A 26,710-nucleotide genomic window follows, 5' to 3' on the forward strand; every position below is an offset into this window, starting at 1 on the left:
ATATCAAAGTCTCAGCCAGGACACACACGCACAGGAGCATTGTGCGAGTGCGTTAGTGTGTTTGTGAACTGCAGTTGTCATTTGGAAGGAGCCATATACTCCTCCATATGGATTTCCTTTAGGATTCCCGTATCCATCCTAACCCGTTTCTCTTTGGCAAACAAGTAATTTCACTTGACATGCAATTTTTTGTGAGATTCCCTCCTTCCTTCCTTTCTTGGCACAAACAAAACAGATGTAACGCTGCATCGGATGGGAAGCCTTCTCCGTTCGTGTGTTTGTCCCCGACCACTTTTGATTATTTTGGCTGAAAAACCACATACAGCTTGTAGAAAGGCGAAAAGAAAAAATAAAAAAAAAAGAAATGGAAAGTATTCCTATCTTGCCGCAACACATGCAGCTGAAAAATGTCAATGCCAAGAAGCGGGCAAAAAGAGGAGACAGGATGCGAGGACAGCAACTGGGGGAAAAAGGATTTCCCAAGTGGGGCTGGGAAAACTCCTGGCACAGAATTCAGAATGCATTTCTCTCTCGTCCCCTTTTTACTATTTTTTTTTTTTTGGAAAGCATTCATCATTAAAGCTTCTTATGCTGTGCTCCAAACATTTAAAGAAATGTATTATTTATTCCACTCGCTTTATGACAGATCTACTGCTGATCCTTCCTGCCGGTTTGTTTTTTTTTTCTGTATTTTCCCCGAAAAGAAATATGCAACTAAACATAGTCAAAAAATCGTTTGAAAGCCATATTCCACTTCGTTGGCACCACGAATTTCCATCTATGACTGCTGTTTGGTATTTGGTAAACATGAAATATCTGTGCTCCAAGATATTCCCGGATTTTTCTTCACATATTTTCCCCATTTTTTCCCAATGCCACTCAGCTGGAAGAAGTGCTAGAGCTTCAGCTTGTTTTTCGCCTCACTTTTCCGCCCACCATCAGCACTTAAACGTTTCACACATGCCGTCCATTTTCTTTTTGGACTCGGCTCGGTTTTTCCGCCTGCCCGCTCCTGTTGTTCCTTGTCCTGTTGCTGTTGCTGTGTTGTTTTTTTTTCTCCGGAATTATCCGCTTATGCTAATCTGTCTAACGTTTCAAATTTTCATGCTCTTCCTCTGTCTCTCTGCACACACACACACACACACACACACTGCTGGTCCGTTCCCCCTCTGTGAATAGACTCATCCACTCGGCAAAGAAAAGCGAGGAAAAATCGGCAGAGCGAACGCTCCACATCCACTTGATGACCCACTGGAGAATAGGAGGAAGTGTCTCCTAGTTGGCCTCCTCGAGTCCGCCTCATTCAATGTCACTTGCCTCGAGGACGAGTGTAAGTAGCACTCCACAAATGTTTTCATCCGATTATGAAAAGGGCGCCGAGTTGACCGAGCAATGTCCTTCGCATTTCCCACCCACTCGCGTTGAGTTGCGTTGAGTTTTTGGGTTGAGTTCGGTTGAGTTGAGTTGCGTTTAGTTGCGTTTGCGTTGATGGCTTAAATTATTGTTCGGTTTGGCACTATCCGTAAGATAACAATTGTTTCCATCCCCCCCTGTTTGGATATTCTACTAACCCGCTAGACAGCCCGAGCATGAACGAAAATTTTGGGCAAGAGCTTTCGTCCTGCACTTACAAATCACGAGTATCTCCATCGTATCTCCATCGATCCAGGTTAAGTCGGGCGGCAGCGAAGTGGATTTAAGCCAACGGAATGCCAGCATCCGGAATCTCTTTGCTCCCACGCCCGGTCAGCTGGCCAAGAGGAAGGAAGCCCGTCAGAGGAGTCGCAGCCAGAGCAGCTTCTCGCTCCAGAGAGTCGGCCAGGAGGGTATTGGATTTGCCGCTAATGGGACTCCAGCAGGGAATGCCGAGCAACAGCAGCTGCATCGCTCCACCGGGAAGCTGGCCGGCTGGAGCAATGGCCATAGCTTCGATGATGATTACTACCGGCCAGCCGCCTTGGGCATAAATCAATTGCCAATGACTGCGAATCAATCGGCAGTGAGACAATACAATGGCCAGGACAATGCCGAGTCGCAGCCGAGTTCCAACAATGGCTGGAGTGCATTTGAATTGCCAATGAGGCCGAATCGTACTCGGAACCTGGCTCGGACTCGTTCTCCGGCCGAGGAGCACAAAAACTGGAGCTCAACGAGCCAGCTGGAAAATTTTATTAACAGCAACGAGCAGATGCAGCAGCAGCAGCAGCAGCAGGACCCATACCCATACCAAAACCATCGCCAGGACATTTCTGTTGACTTTGGTAATGAAATGACCTGGGGCAAATCTGCTGAGAAATCGTTGCCATTGAATCACCTGAGCAGCACGAGCACGAGCAGCCCGAGACAAGGAGGATTTTCCCAGCAGGACGACTGGGATTTCAACTGGGGGCCAGAGTCAGAGCCCGGGCAGCGCGAAAGTTTGCACAGCCAAAGGTAAATTGACAAAGGGACCAAAAGGAAAGGCAAAAGGACATGCCAGCAAAGGCAACTAACCCCGGACTGCGTTTAGCTTTTCCATTTGCTTTCGCTTCTCATACTGATTTCCCCATGCGATTCCTTAAACTCCCGCAATTTGCTCAAGGAGGATTGGTCCCAACCACGACCATGTAAATGAGGCAAGCGTGTAAGCCAGGCCAACATTGACACCCACGCTTTTGGCCGCTTGCAACAGTTTGGCCATCATTTGCATATCGAATTGCAGTGCGATTGATTGCCGTTCGATTGGGTCGATTGGTCGATTGTCGATAAGGCAAGCTGGCAACGTTTCTTTTTTTTTTTTTGTGTAAGCAGCTCAAGTGCAAACCGCTCTAATAGCGTGCTGGCAACAACGAATCGATCAATAAGTCGGGTCTTTTGTTGCGATTCTCGTGCTGCACCGATGCGTGGCAGACCAGGTCACAGGCCGGGGGCGGGGGGGCAAGGCGAGGCAAGTCACCAGTCATGCCGCGGCAAGGGGAAGAATGAAAGCACCGAGCGTATCATTTCAAGCTGTTGCACAATCGCTGATTTGCCCCAAGTCGAGCGGGTTACGCATTTGCTAACAACAAGATTACGAGACCAGGAACGGGGGAACCGGTGGGATCTCTCTCTCTCTCTCAATGTTCAATCATGCATTGCATATCCGGATAGCAATGGGTATTATATACTTAAAACTTCGATTCAAGTGCGGTAAAAATATATATAATATAATATATAATCCAGTTCGATGAACTGGGCGAGAGGGCTAATTGAACTGGAGAAAGGTAGCGGCAAGGTATTTGTCAAGTTTTGATTGAAAGTGAGTTTGATTTATGGGGAAGGCAAACCGGTGGCGATAACCTAGTTGAGTTAAGAATGACCCAATTTCGTATTAATATATTTAATTGTTTGATTTAATGGTCCTAAACATACTTGGTAAAGTCATCAAGTCAATCAGTTTCTTCAGCAATTATGTCAATTAATGTTTTTAGCAGAATCAAATATCTGGAATTGTGCAAATCAAATGAATATGCAATAAATACTACAATGAGCATGCAAATTATTCAGATTCATGGTAAAAAGCCAACAGTTTGTTTACACAAAAAAAGAAAAAGGTGAAAATATAAATATAAAGAGCGATCTGTTTCCTGAGAAAATAGTCCGAAACCAATTAAAATCACATCAATTTTAGGCATGGCATTAACATGTCACAAAACCAAAATATAGTTTTATAAACAACACAACAAAATGTAATAAAAATATAGATTGTTTATGCATATTTTCAATTTGTTAGTACTTTTGTTTAAGGGTTTAGAAATTACTTGTCTGATAATCTTTCATCATGAAATTAGTTTTTTGACAAGAGAACTTTTATGTTTTATATAATCGATTTTTGGTAAAGAATAAAAAATGTAAGATACACAGATTTCCATACACAACAACTATGAAAATGATTAAAGTACTTTTAACCTTCTGGAATATTTGCATATTGATGACAGGTAAATACTATTAAGTTTCAAGTTTTCTTTATGGAAAATAGTTTAGATTTAAGCTGTGCAAAATATTTGCATATTAACAGATAAGTGAATACTTCAGTTTTCCCTTTTCAAAAACCAAGTGCGGGAACTGCATTAAATTATTTTGCACTTTTGCACCCAAGCTCATTTGAGTACATCTCGTTCCCATTTTTTGCTTTCTTTATTTTATTGCCGGGTCCCTGGTAAATGTCTGATTAATAAAAACAAAGCGCAAATTGGAAAGGAAATTGCTGTCACTCACGGGGGCCGCTGCTGATGTTGCTGTTGTCAGCAATTGCATTAAAACGATGCCGCTGATGTTGGTGTTGCTGTTGGTGTTGCTGTTGGTGTTGCTGTTGGTGTTGCTGTTGTTGTTGGTGTTGCTGATGTTGTTGGTGTTGCTGTTGGTGTTGCTGATGTTGTTGGTGTTACTGTTGTTGTTGGTGTTACTGTTGCCCGTCTCTCTTAGTTGACTTCAGACCCAGGCCATCGACGATGCGGCGTTTAAATACACCGCATGAGTTTAATTTAATGCAACGCAGCAGTTTTATCAAGCAACAGCAACAACAAACTGCGACGACAGCAATTGCTGTTGACTTCACTTGCCATGTCATCCAGTGCTTATCGCTTCCCTCACCGGAAAATGATAGGGAAAAGGCGCGTGTGTGTGTGTGTGTGTGACGCTTTTCCACCACCTCGATGTTCCTTCCCCTCGTCCGGATTACGTATGTGCTTTGCATTTGACTGCCCATTGATGTTGCCAACGCGAGAGATGCCATTGTGTCGCACAGGCTGGGTGTCTCTTTAGCTCCTGAGCTCCTTGTGTGTCCTACACACACTCCGCCCATGTCTGCGTTTAACCCCTTCTTGGCCACGCCTGCGACTGTCAAATCATCTCGTCATGGATATGAGCAATTGTCGGGGATTCCCTGGGCCCATATGCCCTTTTCCATTCCTTCCCCACTGGAGCCAGCATAGAAAATTGGCATTGATATGTGATTTGATTGACATGGCTCCTTCTCAGACATTTTCGGCTGCCTTTGTTTGGCTCTGTCATTTTATTCCTATCAGCCCGGATCTCGTAATCAGCAATTTTTGCCTACCAACTGTAGAATTTGACGTTTAATTTGCAAGTTGGGTTACGTCAGCATAGCATAGCATAGCACAGCAGAGTATATATGTCGGTAAAGGGCCGTCAATCAAAGGGTATTGCATTCAATTTGCAGCTTATACAGACATGGACGCAGTCTCGTTTATTTTGGCCACATTTAATGCAGTTACGGCCAGCGTTGCCAGGGGCAAATCAACATTTCGCCCACAATTTTTGGTCGTCGTTGAGCGGTGTTGAATCTGCAACAGCAGTGGCAGCAACAAGCTTCGTTAACCGACAACGGCCACTTTGCAGGTCCGATTCCCAGTAACTAGCCCTAGCCCTTTTGCCAGATCCTATTCCACCGACCAGCTCTTCCTGTTACAGTCACAATTCAAATTCCGACTGGACGGGACTCGAAACAAACTCGCAACGAGCTGCATGAAAAATATGCTTCATGCAACGTGGCCCAGCAAAAACATGAACAATAAAAATGGAGACAATAAAATAGGACTACGACGGGGCAACTTGATGGCACCAGCAATAGCAACAGCAACAGCGACAGCAACAGAAAACAGAAACATTGGCAGCGATAACAGTGGCTGGCTTACAAAATAAAAAAAGAAATGGCTGCTGTCGCATTTCCGGTGCCAGTCAAAATGGCGGATGCCGTGACGCCGCTGCCGACGCCGCTTTATGAATAACCCAGACACAAAATACAAACTAAAAAAGCGTCCCAAAGGCTCACATTTTCGAGGCTTGTTATGGTTAGCCAAGCGAGATCGAGAAGAGTGTGGAGTTCGCTACTAAAATGAGCAGTCAATTGCGAAATTAGTTTAGCAGAAAAAACAACATTTATATTAATTGGCATTTTATTAAACCACTCGAACCTTGAAAAATAAAATTGCATTCAATATAAAAAAGGAAAAAATTCTGATAATGTTTAACTAATTAAAAATCAATACTTGATGTTATATTAATTCATGTTTGTGAAAATATAAATGAACCTTGACTGCAGTTTTTTAGGCTTTTAGCTTTTTAATTAGCGAACCATTTCCGAACACATTATTTTGAGCGTTATCATAGATTTAAAATTTTAGTAAACAGCAATAAACATAAATTCAATCAATTAAAGTTTACAGTTGTGTATATTGATATTTTTATGGATATTCATCGAGCATGGAGAATATATGAAACTATTTTAAATAAATGAATAAAAATATGATTTATATTAATTTTCCATTTGAGATTGTATGTATATATAGTCCTCGTGCTAGCTTTTTCTTCCAGTGCCTTTGAAATTATAAAATTATAGTTGAATTGTGATTGCCTATCAATAGGAGACCATATCGCACTAACCTCCACCCTTGAATTTTCATTGGTTTTTAATGAAATTTTCCTTTTCTTTTTTTAATGTTTTTATTTTTTTTTGCAGTTATCGACCGGCGGCGGCGCAGTCAACGCCGCTGGCAGAACGCCTGCAGCGTTTCCGATACCGCCAGCAATTGCAGCAGCAGCAACAGCAACAGGAGGAGGAGGAGGAGCAACAAGGGCATATCACTGATATCAACGCTTACAATAGCCCCTATGCCAATCAGCTATCAGCTGAACAAATAGGCGTAGCCAATTCTTGGAGCCAATCAGTTGGAGGTTTCTATTCACTTGAGGCTGGGGAACCGGCTGAGCAGGAGTACCCTGACCCAGAACCAGAACCTAGAAGGGATCTAGAGCCAGATCGTGTGGTATATCCCGACTCGGAGCCGGAGGACGAGGAGGCAGCACCGCGAAAGCGTATTGTCATCAGGCGTCGCATTGTGCGCAGCAGCAACGCCACCAAATCCGGAGGAAATACCACCTCTGAGGCTGCTAGAATCACCACCACCGATAAGTCAGCTGCAGGTGGCTCTGGAAAAAATCTTGGCTGGCTGACCAGACTGCGTAGCTTTGGAGCCAGCAACAGGAAGAACTCCTTGGAGACTGCTGCAGCAGCAGCAGCAACATTATCACTTAGTGGTAGCAATCACTCCGCAGTAGACAGCAGCAGCAGCATCAGCTGCAACAATAATCCAATCATGGCTGTCCTGCGTACCATGAAGCTAAAGGAGCGCCTGGTCATCAGCCTGGGCGCCACCTTGGTCCTGCTCACCCTGCTTCTCATCGTGGACGTACAGATGGACTTTGGAGTGGCCAATCGCCATCTGTTGCAGCAACAGCACCAGAAGATACGGCTGGGCAATGATTACGATGCCACGGGAGCTGGCGGCGGAGGTGGAATGTTGCACGAGTTCAAGCGCAAATTCCTGCAAAAGAGGTAAGTTTGCATTCGTGCCAAAATATATATTACCAAAATCCTGCCATTAATCAATGATGCTCGATTTCTAAAGGGTTTGGTTTGGATTCAGACTGTGACAAAGGGTCAAGAGGAAGTAACTATTTCTGGAAGTTCGGGCATTATTTTAGTAACTGATTTCCATAAAATTAATGGGCGAGTGTGACGCTTCCTTTTATTTAAAAGGGAACCCTTAGTAATCAAGACCTAATCTTTGCATTAGCTTTTTAGTTTTTAATATTTTAAATAAGAAGTAAAGCAAAGGAAGCTCTAAACTAGAAAGGAAGCTTGTTTTGGAGTAGCCGAAGCAGCTTAATATTGGATCAGGAAGCCGAAACTATATCGATCATAACTCAGCCAAAAATGCATTAATTTCCATTCGGAAAGCTGTGCAATATTAGTTTTTATTAGGCTAATAATCTTACATACTTAATTTAAAATTTAAAAAATTTAAATTTTCTTGTTAAATTTTCTGACAATTTTAATTATTTTAACCCCGTATAAAATTTGAAAAAAATTGAAAAACATTTTTTTCTGCCAGACATAGCTAGAGCGATTCGGCTGTTTATGCTGATCAAGAATATATATGATTTATGGGGTCGGAAATGACTCCTTCACTGCTTTATAAGCTTCTGACTGCAATTATAATTCTCTGCATGGGTATAAAAATAAAATTGATTAAATTTTACCCCACAGCCTGCATAAGTATCGTAATTACATAAGATATTAACAAGAAAGGAAACTAACTTCGCGAAGTCAAAGTCTATACATCCTTTCAGTCTGTAATTGAATTATAAAATCGAATTCGCGTTCTTTGAATGGTGCAACACGGCGTATGAGTAATATTTGTTGCAGCTTAAGGGCGCATTTTCAGAGAACTTTCAGATCCGGTTTTGTCATTGGCTTCTTCATCTGCAGCTCGGAATTATAAATGAAAGCATTGATTAAAATGTATGAAATAATATCGGAGTGGGGCATCGTAATAACTTAACATACATAATAGGAAGGAAAGGTACCTTCGGGAAGTCAAAAATTGTTAAAAATTTGATGATGAAAATTTATCATAACTTCGCCAAATATTTACTAAATTCAATTCGGAAAGCTTTCCTATCTTAGTTTTTATTTGGGTAATAAATCTGCATACTAAATTTAAAATGTAAAAAATGTAAAATGTTTATCAAATTGTTGACAATTTTAACGATGTAACCCCATATAAAATTTGCAAACAATTGGAAAAAAATTATTCTGCCAGACATAGCTAGATCGATTTGGCTGATCATGTTGATCAAGAATATATATGATTTATAGGGTCGGAAATGATTACTTCACTGCGTTTTCGAATTTCCAACTGAAAATTATAATACCCCGCAAGGGGTATAAAAAAAGTTAGTAAATCCGTATAATCATAAACAATATAGCTGTTTTTCCTCTGGAGATTCCCAACAAAGCCAACGAAAGCGTGTTGAAATTAAGTATTACAAACTCAAACCAAGAAGGTAACCTCTGGCCATTCCGAGGGATTAAAAATTATGCACAAATCGCAAACGGGGTCGGGCCATTGACTTGGGGCAAGCACCCCCCCCCCCTGGACATCAAAAAACAACCCCATACCGATTACCATCCCCCTCTGGCGACTGAACACGGCAGTGTACATAATTCAATTTAGCAGAAATGCAACAAAAGTTGCAATAAAACTTGGTTGGCCCCGGCATTAAAACGTAATTTGCTACAAAACATAAACCCCGGGCCAGGGCGAACTTCTTGGAAAACTACAACAAGGAGCCTGCCAGAAGGAGCAGGAAGAAGAAGCCGAAGCCGAAGCTGAAGCCGAAGCAGGAACAGGAACAGGAACAAGAGCCGGGTTAATGCCGGGTGCCATAGAATATCTACAGAGCAAGTCGCTTTACCTTTGTATACTTCATTTTTTTTTGCGTTGCGTGTGGTAAGTGGGTGAAATTGGGTGTGGGTGGTGGGTGGTGGTTGGTGGGGTGTCGTCCGCCATTTCGCTGCGGCTGGCGGAAGCCGAGTAATAAAACATCAAAATGACGCAGCAAGGCGCAAGGGAAACTGTTAAGACCATCCCTCCAGGTGGGCAGGACCAACTCTCAGGTGCAGTAAACGAGCCTGGACCTATCCGCATCCCTACAACCGCTACCCCTACGTTTCGTTTCAGTTCGGTTCCTTTCCATTCCCGGGAACATAAAACGCCAATGTTTAGCCAGTAAATATTTAATTAATTCATAAGCCGCCTGCCACCGCCCGTAAAATGAATGCCTTCGGAAACTGCTTTTCCCGCATTTGCTGCGTCTGAGGGATGGCATCCCTCCAAGGCTCCCTCCAAGGCTCCAGCTATCTACTTATGCGCCCTGGCAAATGCAAAATTATGATGCCTCCATGCACTGAGTCGTGCAACGCGGCTGTGAAGCGTAATAAATTCTATTTAAGCATCAAATGTTTGCCTGCCTTCCTCCTCCATCTTGGGCGTAGAAGGAGGACGACACCCACCCATCACAGCTCCCTCGATTTCCTGTCTTGTCTCCTCCTGCTGCGCCTTATAATTTTTTAATTATTTCATTAAAAAAAACTGAAAACTGGTGGCAGTGTACTTGGCAAAGCTGCAAATGTTCCCAAGAATCTCAAGGAAAACTCATTTTCCGTGATGATTCGCATTTTTGGGCTGTTATCAATCTGGATTTTATCGTATTTTCTTGGCAGGGAGTTTGTAATCCTTTTTAAATTGAATTGAAATCGGTTGAAAGGGATTTTCTAAGATACCTTTTGTAGTCTTATTAAGAAATAGCATTTGTTTTAAGGAATACTTGACAGTTACAATATATTCGTAAAGGTTGTATTCCGAATTATCAAAACGTATTCCTTTTAGTTAAAAATTTAAATATAACAGGTATTTTTACTGCATTTATTTAAGAAGCAAGAAAAATAAGGTGTTATGGCCTTAGGAAATACTTAACAGAAATCCCATTAGAGCCCTTGTCAAGTACTTTCATTAACCGAATGTCACAACTAACTCTGTACCAGTGTCATCGTTTACGACTTGCATAAACTTCGAACTATGATCCTGTGGCCGCTTTGTTGTTGCTGTTATCCTTGTTGCAGGTGCCATTACAGTTGCAGTTGACTGGTTAATTAACCGCAGCACATGGGGCAGCTTATGTGGGCAGCGTTACGCGCACCACGTGACACTTTAATGAGCAAAGTTTCGCGGAAGTGTAATTAAGTGCACGCCACATCGATCACCGGTAACGAGAACAACACTGTCCTTTCAGTACACACACATATTTAGGGCAGAATCAATTTTGAACGAGCGTCATAAATAAGGGAACAAAGCAAGGATACTTCCAGCAAGTGCTGCTCCATGCTCCTTGTTCGTTTCTCTTAGCACAAATGAAGATTTAAATACTTATTAGCCCATAAAGTGGCATTATGCGGCTGCCAATAAAACGCGTGAAATCTGCGTTAGAGCGCAAAATTCTTAATAAGCCCCGCGAGCGAGGTGAAAGCGGCTTTGCTGTCACACATACATATATTGTCTCATCCTTTAGCCCCTTGGGCGGTATGTTGACAGCTTCTCAGGTATTCAGGCATTCACCCATCTTGCCATCTTACCATTCTTGTCTCTTGGCCTCCTATCTTGCTGTCTTGGCTCAGACGTCGGCTGGCAACTGTTAATTGAAAAAGTTTTTGCATTCTCAGGCACATGTGCACACCTGTCTGACTGACGGATAAGACAAGGTGGGAGTTGGGTAGGAACAACGGGGCAGCTGGTCTAGATTCCATAGAGATTTCACAACTTTTGCAACAATTAAAAAAAAAAGAAATGTATAAAAACGACAATTTACCGAGAAATCTGAAATGTTTGAGATTTGGGTCTAATGATGTGCAGCTTGCAGCCGGCTGAAGAGATGTCATTTGGCTTAATGGTCACACAACTGCCACATAATTCCGGTCTCCTTCGCACTGGCTACAAGGATCTCACGACCAGGACCTCTGCATGCTAACGAGCCGGAGGGGCCAGGCTTGGTTATAACTCAAGCATTTCGCTAAGCGCTGCCAAGAGTCAAGGCTAGCAAAATGGATGCAACAAATTCTGAAACTTTAATTCATTTTTCAAGCACTCTTTTTGTCTGAAGCAGGCGCTGTCTAAACGGCAGCTGATTACCAGCACACACAAACAGTGGTTAGTCATAGGGGATTTTCATACTAAAATAGGGTATATATTTAGATACAAAAATGTTTAGGGAATTGTAAAGTAAACTTTGATTTTAGTTATGGAAGGGAAAGAAGCATAACTTTTTAGGGAAACGTTGTACTTTGATTTGAATCTCTGATACTAAGTATCTTTGCTTAACATGAACTAAGCAAGTAACTAAAAGCTGAAGGATATTTTTCCTGGCTTTCCCAACCATTTTGACCACTGTTCAGCCTGATGTGGAAAGTGGTTGGGCCTCGTTGAAGTACCTGCAATTCCAGTTTATTGCAGTCAAGTGAAGAGTCCCATGTGTTGTGTGTGTGTCTGAGTTTTGTGAATGGTTCTGAGGGTGGTTGGTTTGTTCGAGCTCGTCTTAGATAAACGCAACTAAAAACTCGGGCTGACAAAGTTTCGTAGCTCACCTGGAAGTGCAAGTGCGTGTCTTTAGGAGCCTGGCCAGGGCGCACTTAGTTGCTCCAGCTCCTCCGACTGCTCGATGGCTGCCACTAAAAGGCAGTCGGGCTCTTGGCAGTTGCAATTAGCAAGGAGTGCCCCACCCATTGTCAAGTGCTCCCGACCCTCGGCGACCCTCGGGTGCCCGCTAATTATGGCGTTTCTTTCGCAAACTCACTTTCATGCAGCTCCTTTTAACACGGCTAAACTACTTTTCCCTTTTTATTCAAGCAACTCATCCGGCTCGAAGGAGGCATCCACACAGGCGGCGGCAAGTCAGAGCGGTGGGGCAACCAGTGGCCAGGAGGCGGCAGCCGGAGCCTCCGGTGGTGCTGCCGGACCCGGAACAGGCGCTAGCATCTCCACCCGGAAGCCCACCCCACACGATCGTTATGCGGATCTGCAGAAGCACCTGCTCAGCGACGAGTACTCGCATGTGATTGTGGACAACGCGCCGGATGTGGGACGGGACAATCCCACGCTAGCCGAGATGCTACATCGCAAGGCCAGGTGAGTGTGGTGCATAAAAACCAGGAGCTACAGAGGAAAAAAAAATTCAATTTCCCCTGGGCGGAAGGACATAATGCTTACAGTTTTTCTACCTGAGGCCCGGTGCCACTTTTGCCCGGGTACGTGGTAATTGATAGTAGAACGGGGGGCTTTACTGCCAACTGAAAGTGGAAAGGAAACTGGTCGAAGCGACGGAGGAGAGGAGAAGTATAAGGCAGTTACAGCACTTTTCGGGCTTCAACGGAATTGAAATGATTTTTATTGAAATTTACGCTCCATTTACGTGACACATTTACGTTTTAGACATTTAACCACCCTCATCCCTTGAAGCCCAGATCTTTATGTGCATGTCTCTATCTGTCGCTGGTAAAAGTGTTGCCTGATTGTTGTTGCCTCAGGCAACTTGGTTTTTTGTTTTTTTTTCTGTCGGATGAGGACCCTTCCTTCCCTGCCGATAACACTGATGAGAGTTTTGCCTTGTCTCAACGCGGCGTATGCGTAATTTCGTGCGAGCACAATCAAATAAAAGTGCAATAAAGAAATCAATGTGGATTTGCAGCACCCAACGCTTATCTCCGTTACCGTTTTGGGTGGAATCTTCCCCTTGTTGGTTTCGAGGTTCTTCCCCGCACACTTGAGGCAGCAATGAAATTTATTTCGTCGAGTTTTCATTTGATTTTCTTTGCTCGGTAAACAGCTTAGTTTTCTCCTCCGGCATCCTTGGCTCCCATCTTTCCCATTTCCGTATTTTCCCTTCCCCATCCTTTTGGCGGCACTCCTCCCTACTAGCGTTTTTCGTTTGCTTTTACAATGAACAGACACACCCCTCGGCGGGGGAAAGCTTCTGTTCACTCGAAATCGTTTTGGCAGTTTTTATCAAAATTGAATACGTAGCGTATGAGTAATTTCATTTGCTTCACTAGTTGGCGAACATTGTCCCAGCTGAAGTTGCACAAAAATTGGTTCAGCACCAAAGTGGGGAAAAATCGAAAACGGGGGAAAATGCAAAGTCGCAAAAACTTGTCAAACTCAAGTTGTTGTTTCGGCCGAGGTGGGTGTGCCAGTGTGTTGGGCTAAAGGGACTGCCTGTTGGTCTGTTGTCTGAGTTGGCTAAGTGTGGGCGTTGGCATTAGCATAAAATGCTTGATTTTCTAATTTATAGCACATCACCGAAAAACCCCAGCCGGAAAGTTAGCTACTTCTTTTTTTTTTTTTTGGTGCTGGTGTGTGTCGCACGTAGGAAAATGCAAATTTCATTAACAAGCGAAATTGCTGCCAGTAAATGTGCAAAGTAAAAAAAGAGGGATTACACAGGAAAATGCATCAAGAAGTCGGGATGCTCTTGCAGGTGGAGTGCTAATTTTTCACAAGTGTTGTCAAGCGTCTTCCAGTCTTAAATTTTAAGGAAGTAAATGGAGTAGCTTACCATAAATATGATGATTTTTTATTGTTTATATATAGAAATATGATAATTAAATGAATTTAAAGTTAGATAGTTTCCCCGTTTCAACTGCATATGAAATTCCCTTTATCCTCTTGTTGATTCTACCTAAAAAAAAGCCTATCAAGATCTGTGTGTTGGCTGAAATAGGATCACGTCAGAGCCCAGATGCTGAGGCTTCTACATTCTGTCTCCTGTCGCCTGTCGTCGGCTATATCTCATTAAAATTCAGTCCCTACATGCTCGACAATGTCTTTTATCTAACAGCCCAACCATCACTCCGCCTTCACCTGCGGTTTACTCAGCACTTTTTTGGCCCAAACCCCCCGCACAGTATGCAACTTGGCAGCCCAAAGAATCCAAGGACCTAAGGATGGCTGGAAAATGCTGGAAAATGCTGAAAAAATATATGTGACAAAATGCAAATGCGCCTAAAATTACCAGATGAGATATTGCCAACGGCTGCTGAGGAGTCAGGTGCAACGAGCGGTGACTACAAAAGCCTGTCCGACATTAGCCTGGCTATATAATTACGGCCAAAGTTTTGCTGATTCAGCCAAAAATCCCAGGGTCGCGACACTGTCCTCCAACGGCTTGCGTTTAATTAGTATGACAAATTTTTAATTAGCCTGCAATTGCGACCGCGCTCAGGCGGCGACAGAAATCTTATTTCGAGCGAATTACACCCAGCTTAAAAAGGAGAAACACAAGAAGTTTAAGCAGCTGTCGGTCAGAATGAGAATGCCAACGAATCTGGGAAAAAGAAAATGCACTCAAAGAAGTTTTAATATCACAAAATTAGGAAAGGTTTTATTGGGTTTGCTCTAGCTTTTACAAGGATGTATTTAATAGAAATATAGAAAAGTATTATATAGATAAAATCTATCGACACGTTTCTGAGTAATAAATACATCCACATTTTAATTTATGTCTTTAATAAATCACTTAAAGTATAGATAGAAAATTTACTTTAACTCATCTCCTAAATCTTTAATATTATGTCTCTAGGAAATTATTCAAGTGTTCCGGTGGATCTGGGAAAATGGGGAAATGGGAATCGGAGAGTGCGCTTAGTAATAAAAGACTATGCTCAATGTCGACGAGTGTGTAAAACTCCGAGAGCTTGCTGACATCCCGGCGAAGTTTCCACTTCCCATCGGATTTTCCCGGGTTTGGTTTTCTCAGATCCCAGCTGCAGTTGGTTTGCTGTCATTGGTTTTAATGTTCGCGCTCTTGCCGCTGAAGTTTCAGAGACCCGGCTACAATATAAGTTTAATTTCACTTTTTCGCCGCTCTCCCCCCGCCGCGAACTCGGCTCAAAAGTGTCCGTGCTTGCAGTCCGGGTCCGGGTCCGTCCATCTGGAGGATGGCTCCTCCTCCTCGTTGGTCTTGGCGGCCGCAAAATTTCACACGCACAAAGTTTTTACTCGTCTCCATCTAAGCAGCACTTTTGCGGCTCCGTGGTCGCAGCTGCCCGGGGAAAATGGGTAAGAAGGGAAACTTTACTGACATTTTCTTATGGCGAAATAATTGCGGGCTGCCGGGCTGCCAGGATGATGGGGGAAATGGTGAGGCGGGCAGGCCGAAAGACTGGCAGGCTTAAGCAAAGGCCAGGACATGCCGGCTGACAGCTGTTATTATAGTACCCACTTGGGCTGGGGCAGGATAATACCAGTACCAGGACCAGGAGCAGGACCAGGAGCAGCTCCAGCTCCAGCTCAGGGAACAATAGCAGCGGGAACCACAAGTGAAAGCCAGTCATAACCCCGAGGCACAAAGTTTGCCTCGTACGCGGAATTTCTGCACAGGTTGAGCAGCGCCAATCCTGTGGCAATTGAAATTTAATATTCCATTAATTAGTAATTCTTATCGAAGCGTAAAAGTTGGGTTTGGGTCTTGAAGTATCATGTTCCTTACGTTTACCTCAAAAGTAAGCCATTTCAATCAATTAAAATACTTCAGGAAATTGAAGGGTTTAAAAGCCTTAGCTCAGAGGTAATATTTTAAACATAAACTTAAATCACACCTTTGTTTACACTTTCATTCAAATAGCATTACTATAATTTATATAACTATTACAAATTCATGTAATAATTTTGTAACTCTCTTTTTTTTTTGCTTTCCTTATTACATAAATTAAGAATAAGTGTTCCGGGATGAAGATTACAGTATACAAAAGCCCCTGCTTTACAGTATCCTTTTGCATCTTTTCATGTTTACATTAAGTGCGATTCTGTAAAAGAATTTCAAGCGGTAAGCAAGGTTTTTATTCCTGGCCGCAATTCTGTTGGCCCAAGGACATTGGACTGGAAGCGCAGGACTTCGACTGAGTCCTGCCCTGCCCCTGGCCCCGTTTTGTCCTGTCAAATCGTCAAACCGAGCGCAATTAAGCTGATTAGTGAGCGTCATTCAAAGGAGCTTTTGCCTGCCGTCCCGCCGTCGCTGACATAAATAAATTTAATTTCCGCTAAACATAACTCAAAGTAAACTTTTGACGCAAGTAACCGCCAGGAACGTGCAACGTGTTGGGGCAGCTGGAAGGGATTGTGGGTTGAAGGGTGGTGGTGGGGCTTGGGATCTGTGCTGCTACCAATTATATGAAAATCTCTTTTTCAATTATTTTGTTTTTCATCGTTTCTGTTTTTGCTGCGGTACGCTGTTGTCAACGTCGTTGAGTTGTCAACGCTTTGCATAACAAAGTTTTGCGCGGGCTTAGACCATGGGGCTACATTTGTGGGGAGGGGGTTGGTCGTTGGGTGTAGTGGGGTTGGGCCTTAAGGGGGCGGCAGGTTGTAGGTGGGGCAGGCAGCTAGAGCTCGAGCGGTGGTTGGCTGTCACTGCGGTTGTCAGCGTTTGTTAGCCGCCATGTGTGCCAGTGTGTGTGTGTCCTGGGCCACGTGTCACGTGCGCTTTTGGCGTGCCACGTCACAGCCCCTGCCGCCCAGCATTTTCCGCATTTCCCTATTTATACCCCCCTACAGAGGCATACCTTCCCATCCCATCCCATCCCCCTCTCCGGTTTTACACATCGCCTTCACTTTCTCTTGTAATGCGATTTCTGGCTTTGTTGACTGGCGGCCGCTGCAACTGATTTACGTGACTCAATTACTAAAGGGATTTGAATTCCGTTCGACTGGTGGTCTTTTTTTTGCTGCTGTCTCCTAGTGTGCTTCCCTGTTAACCCAAAAAGTGCAACAGCTGGCCAAAGCGATTTGGAGGGGCATTTACAAGCCACGAACACAGGGCGAACTCAATTAGATTGTCACCGAAGGTTGCGCACAATCTCAGCATTACATATTTTCTTTCGATTAAAGCTTAATTTCAAAGCATTATTGATTTATGTGAAATACATCTTAAAGCTTAATTACCATGGAGAATTCTTCGTTATATTATTTGTAGTATATGTCGCTTTCTTTTTGAATTCAAATAATGTCAATACAAAGCCATTTTTAAAGGTGATGATTTTACACTCCTTGGCATTGATTCCTTGTAACTGGGGTCCACTGTACACAAGCCGTTGCTAACCGCAGAAACACACAATATATAGCCACTGTGGACAGCGGCCAGTGCTTAGTCAATGTCCAAATCGGGCTTCATCAATTACGCAGCTCCTGCTGCTGCTGCTGCTGCTGTTGCTGCTGCTGTTGCTGCTGCTACTGCTGTTGCTGCTGCTGCTGCTGCTGCTGTTGCTGCTGCTGCGGATTCTGTTGCCACACCGCAGTTGACAAATGAAACATGAGCACAAATTTGACTTTGCTTTACATAGCTCCTTTGTTCCTTTAGCCTCTTCAAGGGAATATTTAGGGAATCAAAACGTGAGGGGATAGAAAAAGATTATGCTCAAGATATTAGCTTTTCTGGTGTCTTATATACGTTCTTATAAAAGGGGTAATAAATATGCACTCAGAAGTATTCTAAAAATAAATTTATAGAATTTTGCTTACTGTTACTGACTTATAAAAATAGCCAATCAAAACGAAACAATTTCAAGTTTGTGTATGTTTAGGTTTCCTTAGGTGTCTGATTCGATTTCGAACCTGCTGACTTGGAGTCCTGATAAGGCGAAATTTTTCCATGGAACTACCAAGTAGCACGTGATTCTGACTTGAACCCTCGTCAAGTGTTTTGGCCCTTCATTTGGCCTGCGGTCGCCATCACGGCTCATGACAATTGTCGCCTGGTTTGTGAGCACTCTTATGCCGGCACTTTAAATTTAGCTGTCAGGCGGGCAGAAGGACGAAAGGACAACCGGACGGAGGAAGGAAAGGGGTTGGACTAAGCTCGGGCAGGAAGTTGTCACCGTTTCCATAAAACGCTGAAATATTGAAAGTCATTCGGGGCACAAGGAAGGCTGGCTGCCAGACATTTGTTTCCTTCCTGCGCACAAAGGGCCAAGGCAAAGGCAAAGGCAATGGCAGCCAGAAGGGGTTGTGGCAGAGGGCAATCCGGAGGAGCTAGGCAGCATAAAAAGCGTTAAGCGTTGAAGTATAACAGACGTCAGCGGGCAAATTATGACTGAGCAGGAACAGGAGTAGGAGTGGTAGCCGTCTCTCGTCCTCGAAGGACAATGAGTTATGTAGATGCCATTGAGAGCTGCCATGGGGGTAGAAACGGATATGACTTCATTATCGTGATAAACTCGGTGCACAATGGAGCAGACATTGCTGCTCATTCCTCACTTTTCCGACTGACCAACAGCGACGTGGCATCTAGGATTCCCCGTATAGAATTTTGCATTTCAATTTGTCACGACTGCTGGCGGAATAAACTGTCATTTGCTGCTTGCATTGCATCGGTCGATGTAAACGGCTAACTGGAAAGCTAATGCCAAAAGGAGAGCACTTTGCAGCTTAAATTCTGGCAGGACTCTTAGTGCTTAACCAGCACAAATTGGACTAAATCCGGAATCCGAAAGCGTAACTGCAAGAGCTTAAGACAAAAGCATTTGCCATGTGAGCGGCACATGTCAAAGGGAGACCAAAGCATAATCGGAGAGGAAAAGATATTTTCCGACAATTGCCAGTGTCTGGCAGCAACAGGGAAAATCGACCACCGAAGATTACAGCTGATGTGTGCAAGAGCAGCTCGAGCAACAGCTCGGGCAGAAGGCGGATGTCTTGGCATTTGCAAACCAAATTGTCATGACAGCGGTGGAAAAAGCCGAGCAGAGGAAAGCGGGGCATTGCTTTGACAAATCAATGTGAGAAATCTTGATATGCAGCCCCAAGCCATAGCATACTTATGAGGGAGCCCCAAAGACCCTTGAGGCATTGGTACACTTGGAGAATATAAGCCCATAAATGTATATGTTTTGACCTGTAAGAATACATTTAAAATACACATTTACCAAATTCATCTCTCAATAAAATATACAAAATAAGAGAAAATGTTATTATAATAATAATAAGTATAATATGACTTACTTAGATAGTGAAAATGTTTAGATTAAAGGACTTATAAGGTACAAGGTGCGTTAGATCACCCATTTTCATTCTGGATTTTCAAAGCGACTTCAAGAGAGCTCTGAAGCCAACTCACACATGGAGTTACGCATCTTGAAGCTCATCCCACCTTTGCAGTAACACTTTACTCTGTAAAAATATTGAATGACCATTTTTATTTCAAGTGCAGTTACTAGCAACCTGGAATGTCCTTATGGCCTTCCTATTTTTTTTTGCAGCCTGCAAACGTCAGCTGGCTCATGGCTGTGATGCTCGATTTTTACTTACATTTCTATCATTTTGTTGCCCTTTTTTTTGCCTTTTGCGACTGCGACTCTATATCTGTATCCGAACTTCCATCTCTTTGCAGTGCAAATGCCAGCAATTTGGAGCGCTTCCAATTGCGCATCACGAAGAAGGAGCTGTATGGCGAGCAGGACACTCTGGTGGATGCGGTGCTACGTGACATGATCAAGCTGCCAATACAGCATGTTGGTAAGACAGTCTGCTTCCGCTGCAATTGTGGGGATTGTAAAGTCATAAATACCGGGCCAAGTTTGTTGTACACGGCCTCAGGTCCTGGTGTCCTGCGGGCTCAGCTGCACATTTAACTCAATTATGTAGAGCTTGGCGGCTGGTATTATTGAGGTGCCGCTTCGAAACTATTTCCATTGCAAAAGTTTTTCCAGCGCATTCATTAAACTCATAATTTATTAATAATAAACTTTTAACAGCGCGCGCGAGCGTCGAGCAACGAAAAGAAAACTCATTTGCAGTTAGTGGATGCAACGGGGGCAGTTGGGGAGATGGGGTTGCAACAATGACACTGTGGCAGGATAATTGCAACAACTTTGGCTTTTGTAGGGCTGGCATTTATCACGTATACGCCGCGTATACAAGCAACTTCTCCGCAACACATACATGCCTTGGGATTTAGACCAACTTTTCAAGACATAATTCATAAGTAATACTGGGTTAGCCCTAAACTCTCTCACTCTCTCTATTTCCCTTACCCTTTGCCTGCCTTTTGTTTTCATTTGTTCGTTTTCAAATAAATTTTAATGAAATGCGGTCTGTGTGCGGCTGGATATTTGGTTTTATTTTCGTTTACGGTCAGTCTGTTTGTCCGTTTGTGAAATGATCAAACTATGCACTTCACTTCACAATCGTAAACCAGGCCAAGATGGTTTTTGTTTTTTCGGGCTCCTTTGTGCGGTTGCATTTACGCCATATCTGTGTGAAAACTGTGCTTCTTTTTGCGCAAAAGTCCGGCCCTTTGAATGCGTTTTAATTGGTATTTAGTCGAGTGTAATTTGTTTATGGAATCCAGACCGGCCGGCGATCGTTTGAGTGCGAATTCCATGAATTCGGCTTTTGCTTCAATTAATTTCGAGTGCCTGATTAATTTACATTCATTTCCCCTTATGTCTTTCGCAGTGCAAAAGGAGGGCGGCACCCAGCTGAAATTGATCATCGAGTATCCCAACGATATCAAGGCCTTAATGAAGCCGATGCGGTAAGTTGAGTTTTATTTTTATTTTGTCCATCGATGGGAGTCCAAGGAAGATTTCGCAGTCTGTCACCGCTTAATGCATTTGTCCTGGCCACGCATCCGCATCCGATTTTCGCCGTAATGAATGCAACTTTTGCCCACTTGTCGACAACACTTTTCGCGTAGCTGAGTAAATAAAATTCCGCATTTTTTATTCGCTGACTTTCCTGCGGCCTGTCGATGGAAATTCCACATCCATTGCTGCCGTTTTGTGGTGGCACTTCAAGCTGCTGGCGAATTTAAAACATTCATGCACTTTTTAATGAGATTTAAACGCGTTGGCTTGGTCAATGTGCTGGTTTTCCCACCATCCCAGGAGGAGAAGCCAGAGGAGAAGCAGCTGGTGCAAAGTGCAAAGTGTCCTTATAATGCCATTCATTTGCAATTTAAATGAAAGCGTTTTTTATTTTTCAAATATATGTATGTATTTTTTTTAAATTGCACTCCCTTTCGTGCTGCCGTGTAAGTAATTAAGCTGGCACGTAGCAATGCTGGTTGCCACCTTCTCCGTCTCCAGTTCCAAAGTGGCCCACGCAAATGCATTAAGCTGGTGACAGAAGCCCGCAGTTTCTATTCATTTTTTTTTTGCCCATTTTCCCCCATTTTCCTCATTTCATTATGTTGCATTTGCAATCACCTTTCCGCAGGTTTCCGAGGGACCAGCAAACGCTGCCCAACCATTTCTACTTCACGGACTATGAGCGCCACAACGCCGAGATTGCCGCCTTCCACCTGGACAGGTGAGTGTCGTGTCGTCGCGTCTCTTTCACCTGCTGAAATTCAACCGGAGGCATTCAACTGCACAAGAATTCGAATTCCGTTCGATTGAATTAAATCTGCACGCGGCGTCGTGTAAATGTCCAGCATACTTTTATTTATTTTTAATTTAATTTCCAATTATACGTAAATATTTATGGTGAGCGTTTCATGGATTTCCACCTCCACCGCAACAACAAAAACAGATGGGGAATATATATATATATATATATATATTTATATCTATAGTATATGATGTCTGGCAAAATCAATTTGAAATATTCAATTAGGCAAACACGAACAACACAGCCATTCAGTTGGAGTTCGATGGTGTTATCCGCGTTTTTGGTTTGAAGAATTACCTGAATTTAATTTAAAAATATATTCAGAATATTGCCTACCCAATAACAGGCATTCTTTTGACCGACTTCGCGGTTACATTACCCTGTAAAAAAAAGGCTTAAAAAATGTATATATATTTTACATTTATGACCTTTTTGAAAGTTATACGATTTCTTCTTTTTTTTATGTGCTTGACAAAGCAATCAAATTAACCAATTTGTCCGGGTCCCAGGGCCCAACATTCGGCATTCAAATTTATAACACTTTTGACCAATTTGAATGCCTGACCCTCTGCGATTAGAATCCCAATAATCCTCTTCACAACACAAACAAACACACACATTTTGCAGCCAGGACACATGGTGAGGTCAGACCGCAGTCAATTTATGTTCATTATTTATGATGGCAGGACGAATAAAATGTATAAAAAATTTACATACACTTGGCCTCGCATGAAGGCCAAGGCCAAATGGCGCCATTAAATGATATTTAAGAATATTTTTCAAGCCTTTCAAGGGGGCGGTCATGTAAATGATGTGGCCACATAACTTTCATTCCACTGGCAGATATACATATATCTATCTGTGCCCTTCTCATGGCTAATTAACCCGGCCAAGAGGCCAGGACATGTTCTGCCTGTAATTCAAGCTGGAATATTGTCTGCATAGTTAGCAGCTGTTTGCGTTTGACAAAACTTTGACAGCCGACAGACGACAGCCAGGTTAATTGCCAGTAGTCTCTACCCACCCACCCAAAAGGGGGGGATTTTTGAGTTTAGATAAGGCGTCATAACTTGTGTAATTGTTGTGGCTGCCATACGCAGCACGCACAAGCTCCCACTTACTCCCCCTCAAATAACTTGGCCGGACAGTCCTGGCCAAAAACTTGGCCCTGTCAGCCCTCTAATGGAGTTTTTGGCCAGCGAGTGATGGAGTGGCCACGGGGGCGGTGGGCGGTGGGCTGATATAAATTTATCGCATTTTCCCCACTGACCCCGGGCTGCCGCCGAACTCTCCCCCCCCTCAGACAATGAACATTCTTCATGTTGCCAAATAATTTCGATAATATTTTCTGGTCAGTCTGGACACCACACCCATCCGACCATAAATCTCATGATTTTGTGTGTGTTTGTGTGGGGATTACATTAAACCCTTTAAGATCCAATGAGATTAACCGTGACTCAACGCAAAGATGACTGGAAAACATTGGCAGGAGAAAATCGATGTATCTACGGGAGGCGGTGTCGATTTTGATTGATGAAAATTTTGTTAAAAAAAAACCCGGTCTTGGGTTTCACTCAATTAGCTCAATTGTTATGCGGTTGGGTTTCCTTAAATAAACAAATAATTATTTTCCTTATTGTATGTTTTTTTTTCCTCCTTGCCGTTTGTTACCCTGACAACAATCCACAAATATTTTCCTTATTCTTGATTACGCATTCCGATTCACACGCCGCCTCCTGTGAACCATTAAAAGAAAAGTTTCCTTGGTGTATATTTATTTGGGACACTGAGGGAAAAGTTCTGAAAACATTAGGAGAATGATTATATATAATACTTTGAATAATAACAAATAAAACAGAGAGTTAAGGCCTAAATATAAAGTTATTTAAACAGAAAGAGTGGGTTAGGAAAAGATTCTCAGATGTATTTTTCAAGTGTAAAACATTGCTTTTTTTGCTTGGCATTTTGTTAACCGCTCCCTCTCCAATTTCAGGATACTGGGATTCCGTCGTGCCATGCCCGTCGCCGGTCGAACACTGAACATTACGACCGAAATTTATCAACTGGCCGAGGAGAATTTATTGAAGACGTTCTTTGTTTCGCCATCGCTGAATTTATGCTTCCATGGCAAGTGCTCGTACTATTGTGACACCTCGCATGCCATTTGTGGCAGTCCGGATATGCTGGAGGGTTCCTTTGCCGCCTTTCTGCCCAGCTTTGAGTCCGGCAATCGCAAGGTACGTACATATGTATCCTGGGGTCACAGGACCCTCCACCTCCATACGCAGCACGCATTGGGTTTGGGATTGGGATTGAGGATGCCCTGAAATGGGACTCCATGTCGTGTCTGTGCGGACCAGGCTAAGTGGTTTTTGATTAATGCACGAGCGGCTTCAACACTGCCTCGGATTACAATTTATGCTCTGGCTGCTTCTTCGCTTTCATTACCAATTTCGGGCGCCTAACAAATCACTTTATTTAGTTAGTCCTTAAGCTCTCCCCCCTATATGTGTGTGTATTTTTGTTTGTGTGTGGCAACAGGTGAAGCGGTGAGCGGTGAAAAGTGGTCACTGGGCAGGTCCTAGAACTACCTGCATAAGCTCTCTGCCCGGTGAACTCACTTAAAGAGGGAATTTTTAAATCGCCCAGCTCGGAACGAACTCACTTTTAATTTGCATAATTTTTTTGTTTTTATATGCCTTTTATCCTTTGTTTGTTTGTCGGGACTCGTTCGCTACCGCTTACCTCGGCCCTCCAGTGAGCCACTTCATTCGAATTTCATTCATTCATTCGTTCGTTTGGTCGTTGAATTAAGAGCAGAAATATTGTATCAGTTCTTCAGCGTCTGGTAAAGCGTAAAATGGAATATAAAATGCAGGAGCTCGGGACTCGGTCGCTGGCGTTAATAAATTCTAGAGTCCACTCCATCAACATGAAAAAGTATAGCGGGGGGGCAGTGGGTGGGGTGGGTGTAAAAAAAGGGACAACGGCAACAGCTTTTAAATGCAAATTACCGAAAAATTAAAGCCCCAGTCCCAGCCTTAGTCCCTTGTCCCTTGTCCTTGTCCAGACCAGCCAAGTCCAGTCCACTTCAGGACTCTGGCTGGCTCAGTTTTGCGAGGGCTATAAAAAGGGTTCATCTGCAGACCCTTCTCCACCCGGCCAGAATCAGTTTCCTCACAGATTTGCCGCAGCACAGGCATTTTATTTTTAGTCTATTTTATACATAGATATATATATATTTTTTTAGTATCCTTACCCCGAAGCCTCAAAGGAATAATTCTCTTTATTTCCCCCCCACTTCTTTTATTTTTTTGCGGCTCGCTCTCCAAACAGTTTACAAGTAGAAAATGGTTAAGTGTATACTTGAGATTTGGCGTAAGGCAAAACTGTAAATTATGCACAAGAGATCATTTTTCTTTCTCCATTTCCCCAGTCCCAGTTTTTCCTTTTTCGTAGCACTTTCCGCTATTCCCTAGCCCTTTTCCTTTTTTCCGGCCCAGCCGAGTTCTATTTTCCCTGGCTGTGTGAGCGAGCTGTAAACAACGAGTAACACTTTTTTCTTTTTCGTAACTGAACAGAATTTTAATTAAGTTGCAAATTTGATTTGCACGCTTGTTAAATGCTTTGGGAATCCAACTGAATGGCATAGATTGAAAGGATATCCAGAAATAGAAGGACACGGTACAGGATGAGCTGAGAGTGGGTCGATTTGATATGTTGATGGACAATTAATTGTGTGAATTAAGAGAATGAATTATTTTAAATTGAGTGATTTGTTTTTTTATTCGTAATTCTTGGATTTATCATACAAAAGTCATTAAAGAAACATTCCCTGGCATACTTTTAAGCTGCATTAAATTTAATTTTACTAGAATTTTTAATATCATTTAATAATCATTACATTACAGACATTATGTAACCAAAATAAACCAAAACTTCACAAATGAAACATCTTAACCTAAAGCCACATATTTGATTTGGTTTGCTGTCATTAGTACTGATTTCATTTGGCATTCAAAGGCGTTAATTGCTTTGAGGGCCAAGTTAATAAGTAAGCAGGTTGAATAATTTATAGATTCTCTAGTTGATATGGAAGTCATTTCATCTTAAAGCACTTTCTTGGGCTCTGCACAAATTTATCAAATGCATTTAACGCGCAGCTAACAAAAATTGCAAATTGCTTGCCTCACATTCTATCTATTTCCTTTTCGCCTCTCTTGCCATTTTTCCCGCTGGTCTTATAAAATTTAATTTTGCTTGATTTATGCATTTTTTGTTTTTCGTTTTTCTTTTATTTTTTTACTTGCTTGCAACTAAGCTTAGGGGAAAAGGGCAGCTCAAAGGGGGTGGGTTGTTCGGGTCGCCATGCCAACGCCAACTTACCTGAGTTTTCTGCTTTATGTTTGCTTCCTTTACTTTTTTTCACTCGTAGTTTGTTGCTTTTCCCTCAGTTTGCATTTTTCCGCTCGCTCTGTGTGTGTGTGCCTCGCTTTTCCTGGCCCTCTGCCTAGCCCCTGCTTCCGGTCATTACACCCTCCGTTTGGAGGTAGCTTCCCCCCACCCCGCTCCGCATAAAACGCCCAACGCGCCGAGCTTTTATTATGCATTTTTGTGTAACGCCCTGACCCCTGACCCCTGACCCCTGACCCCTGACCCCTTACCCAGCACTCTTATTTTTAATTCTTTTATATATTTCACATATATACATATATATATTCTTTTTGTTTGCTGCGCCCGCTGCTCCTGTTCCTGTTCCTGTTCTTGTCGCTGTTGTTGTTGCTATTGTTGACCCCCGAACCCGAAACCTCACCTGAAACCGCGAAATGCCTTTGCCCCCCCCCCCCCCAAAAAAAAAACCCAGGGACGAAAGGTAAGTTGCGGTGGCCGCA

The 26,710-nt window shown here is 43.1% G+C and overlaps 1 protein-coding gene across 11 annotated transcripts in view; it reads left to right on the forward strand.

Annotated features, from left to right (window-relative positions):
- The window catches only part of LOC110184309 (extracellular serine/threonine protein CG31145), a 68,926-nt gene that overhangs the window by 39,144 nt on the left and 3,072 nt on the right, over positions 1 to 26,710 (forward strand). For 6 of the 11 annotated variants that reach the window (XM_086840979.1, XM_086840980.1, XM_086840982.1 and 3 more), the window contains exons 5-10: positions 6,500 to 7,375; positions 12,285 to 12,563; positions 19,816 to 19,940; positions 20,883 to 20,961; positions 21,645 to 21,737; positions 23,812 to 24,055. In XM_086840979.1, coding sequence (XP_086697105.1) covers positions 7,137 to 7,375; positions 12,285 to 12,563; positions 19,816 to 19,940; positions 20,883 to 20,961; positions 21,645 to 21,737; positions 23,812 to 24,055 — 1,059 coding nt within the window. In that variant the 5' untranslated portion in view covers positions 6,500 to 7,136. Of the gene's footprint in view, positions 1 to 1,179; positions 1,331 to 1,669; positions 2,434 to 6,499; positions 7,376 to 12,284; positions 12,564 to 19,815; positions 19,941 to 20,882; positions 20,962 to 21,644; positions 21,738 to 23,811; positions 24,056 to 26,710 lie in introns of all 11 variants that reach the window. The other 5 variants (XM_086840975.1, XM_086840974.1, XM_086840977.1 and 2 more) reach the window with 1 other exon arrangement.

Source organism: Drosophila serrata, unplaced genomic scaffold (genome assembly GCF_035046125.1).
Source record: "Drosophila serrata isolate PLE 108 unplaced genomic scaffold, ASM3504612v1 contig_382, whole genome shotgun sequence".
Lineage (NCBI taxonomy): Eukaryota > Metazoa > Arthropoda > Insecta > Diptera > Drosophilidae > Drosophila > Drosophila serrata.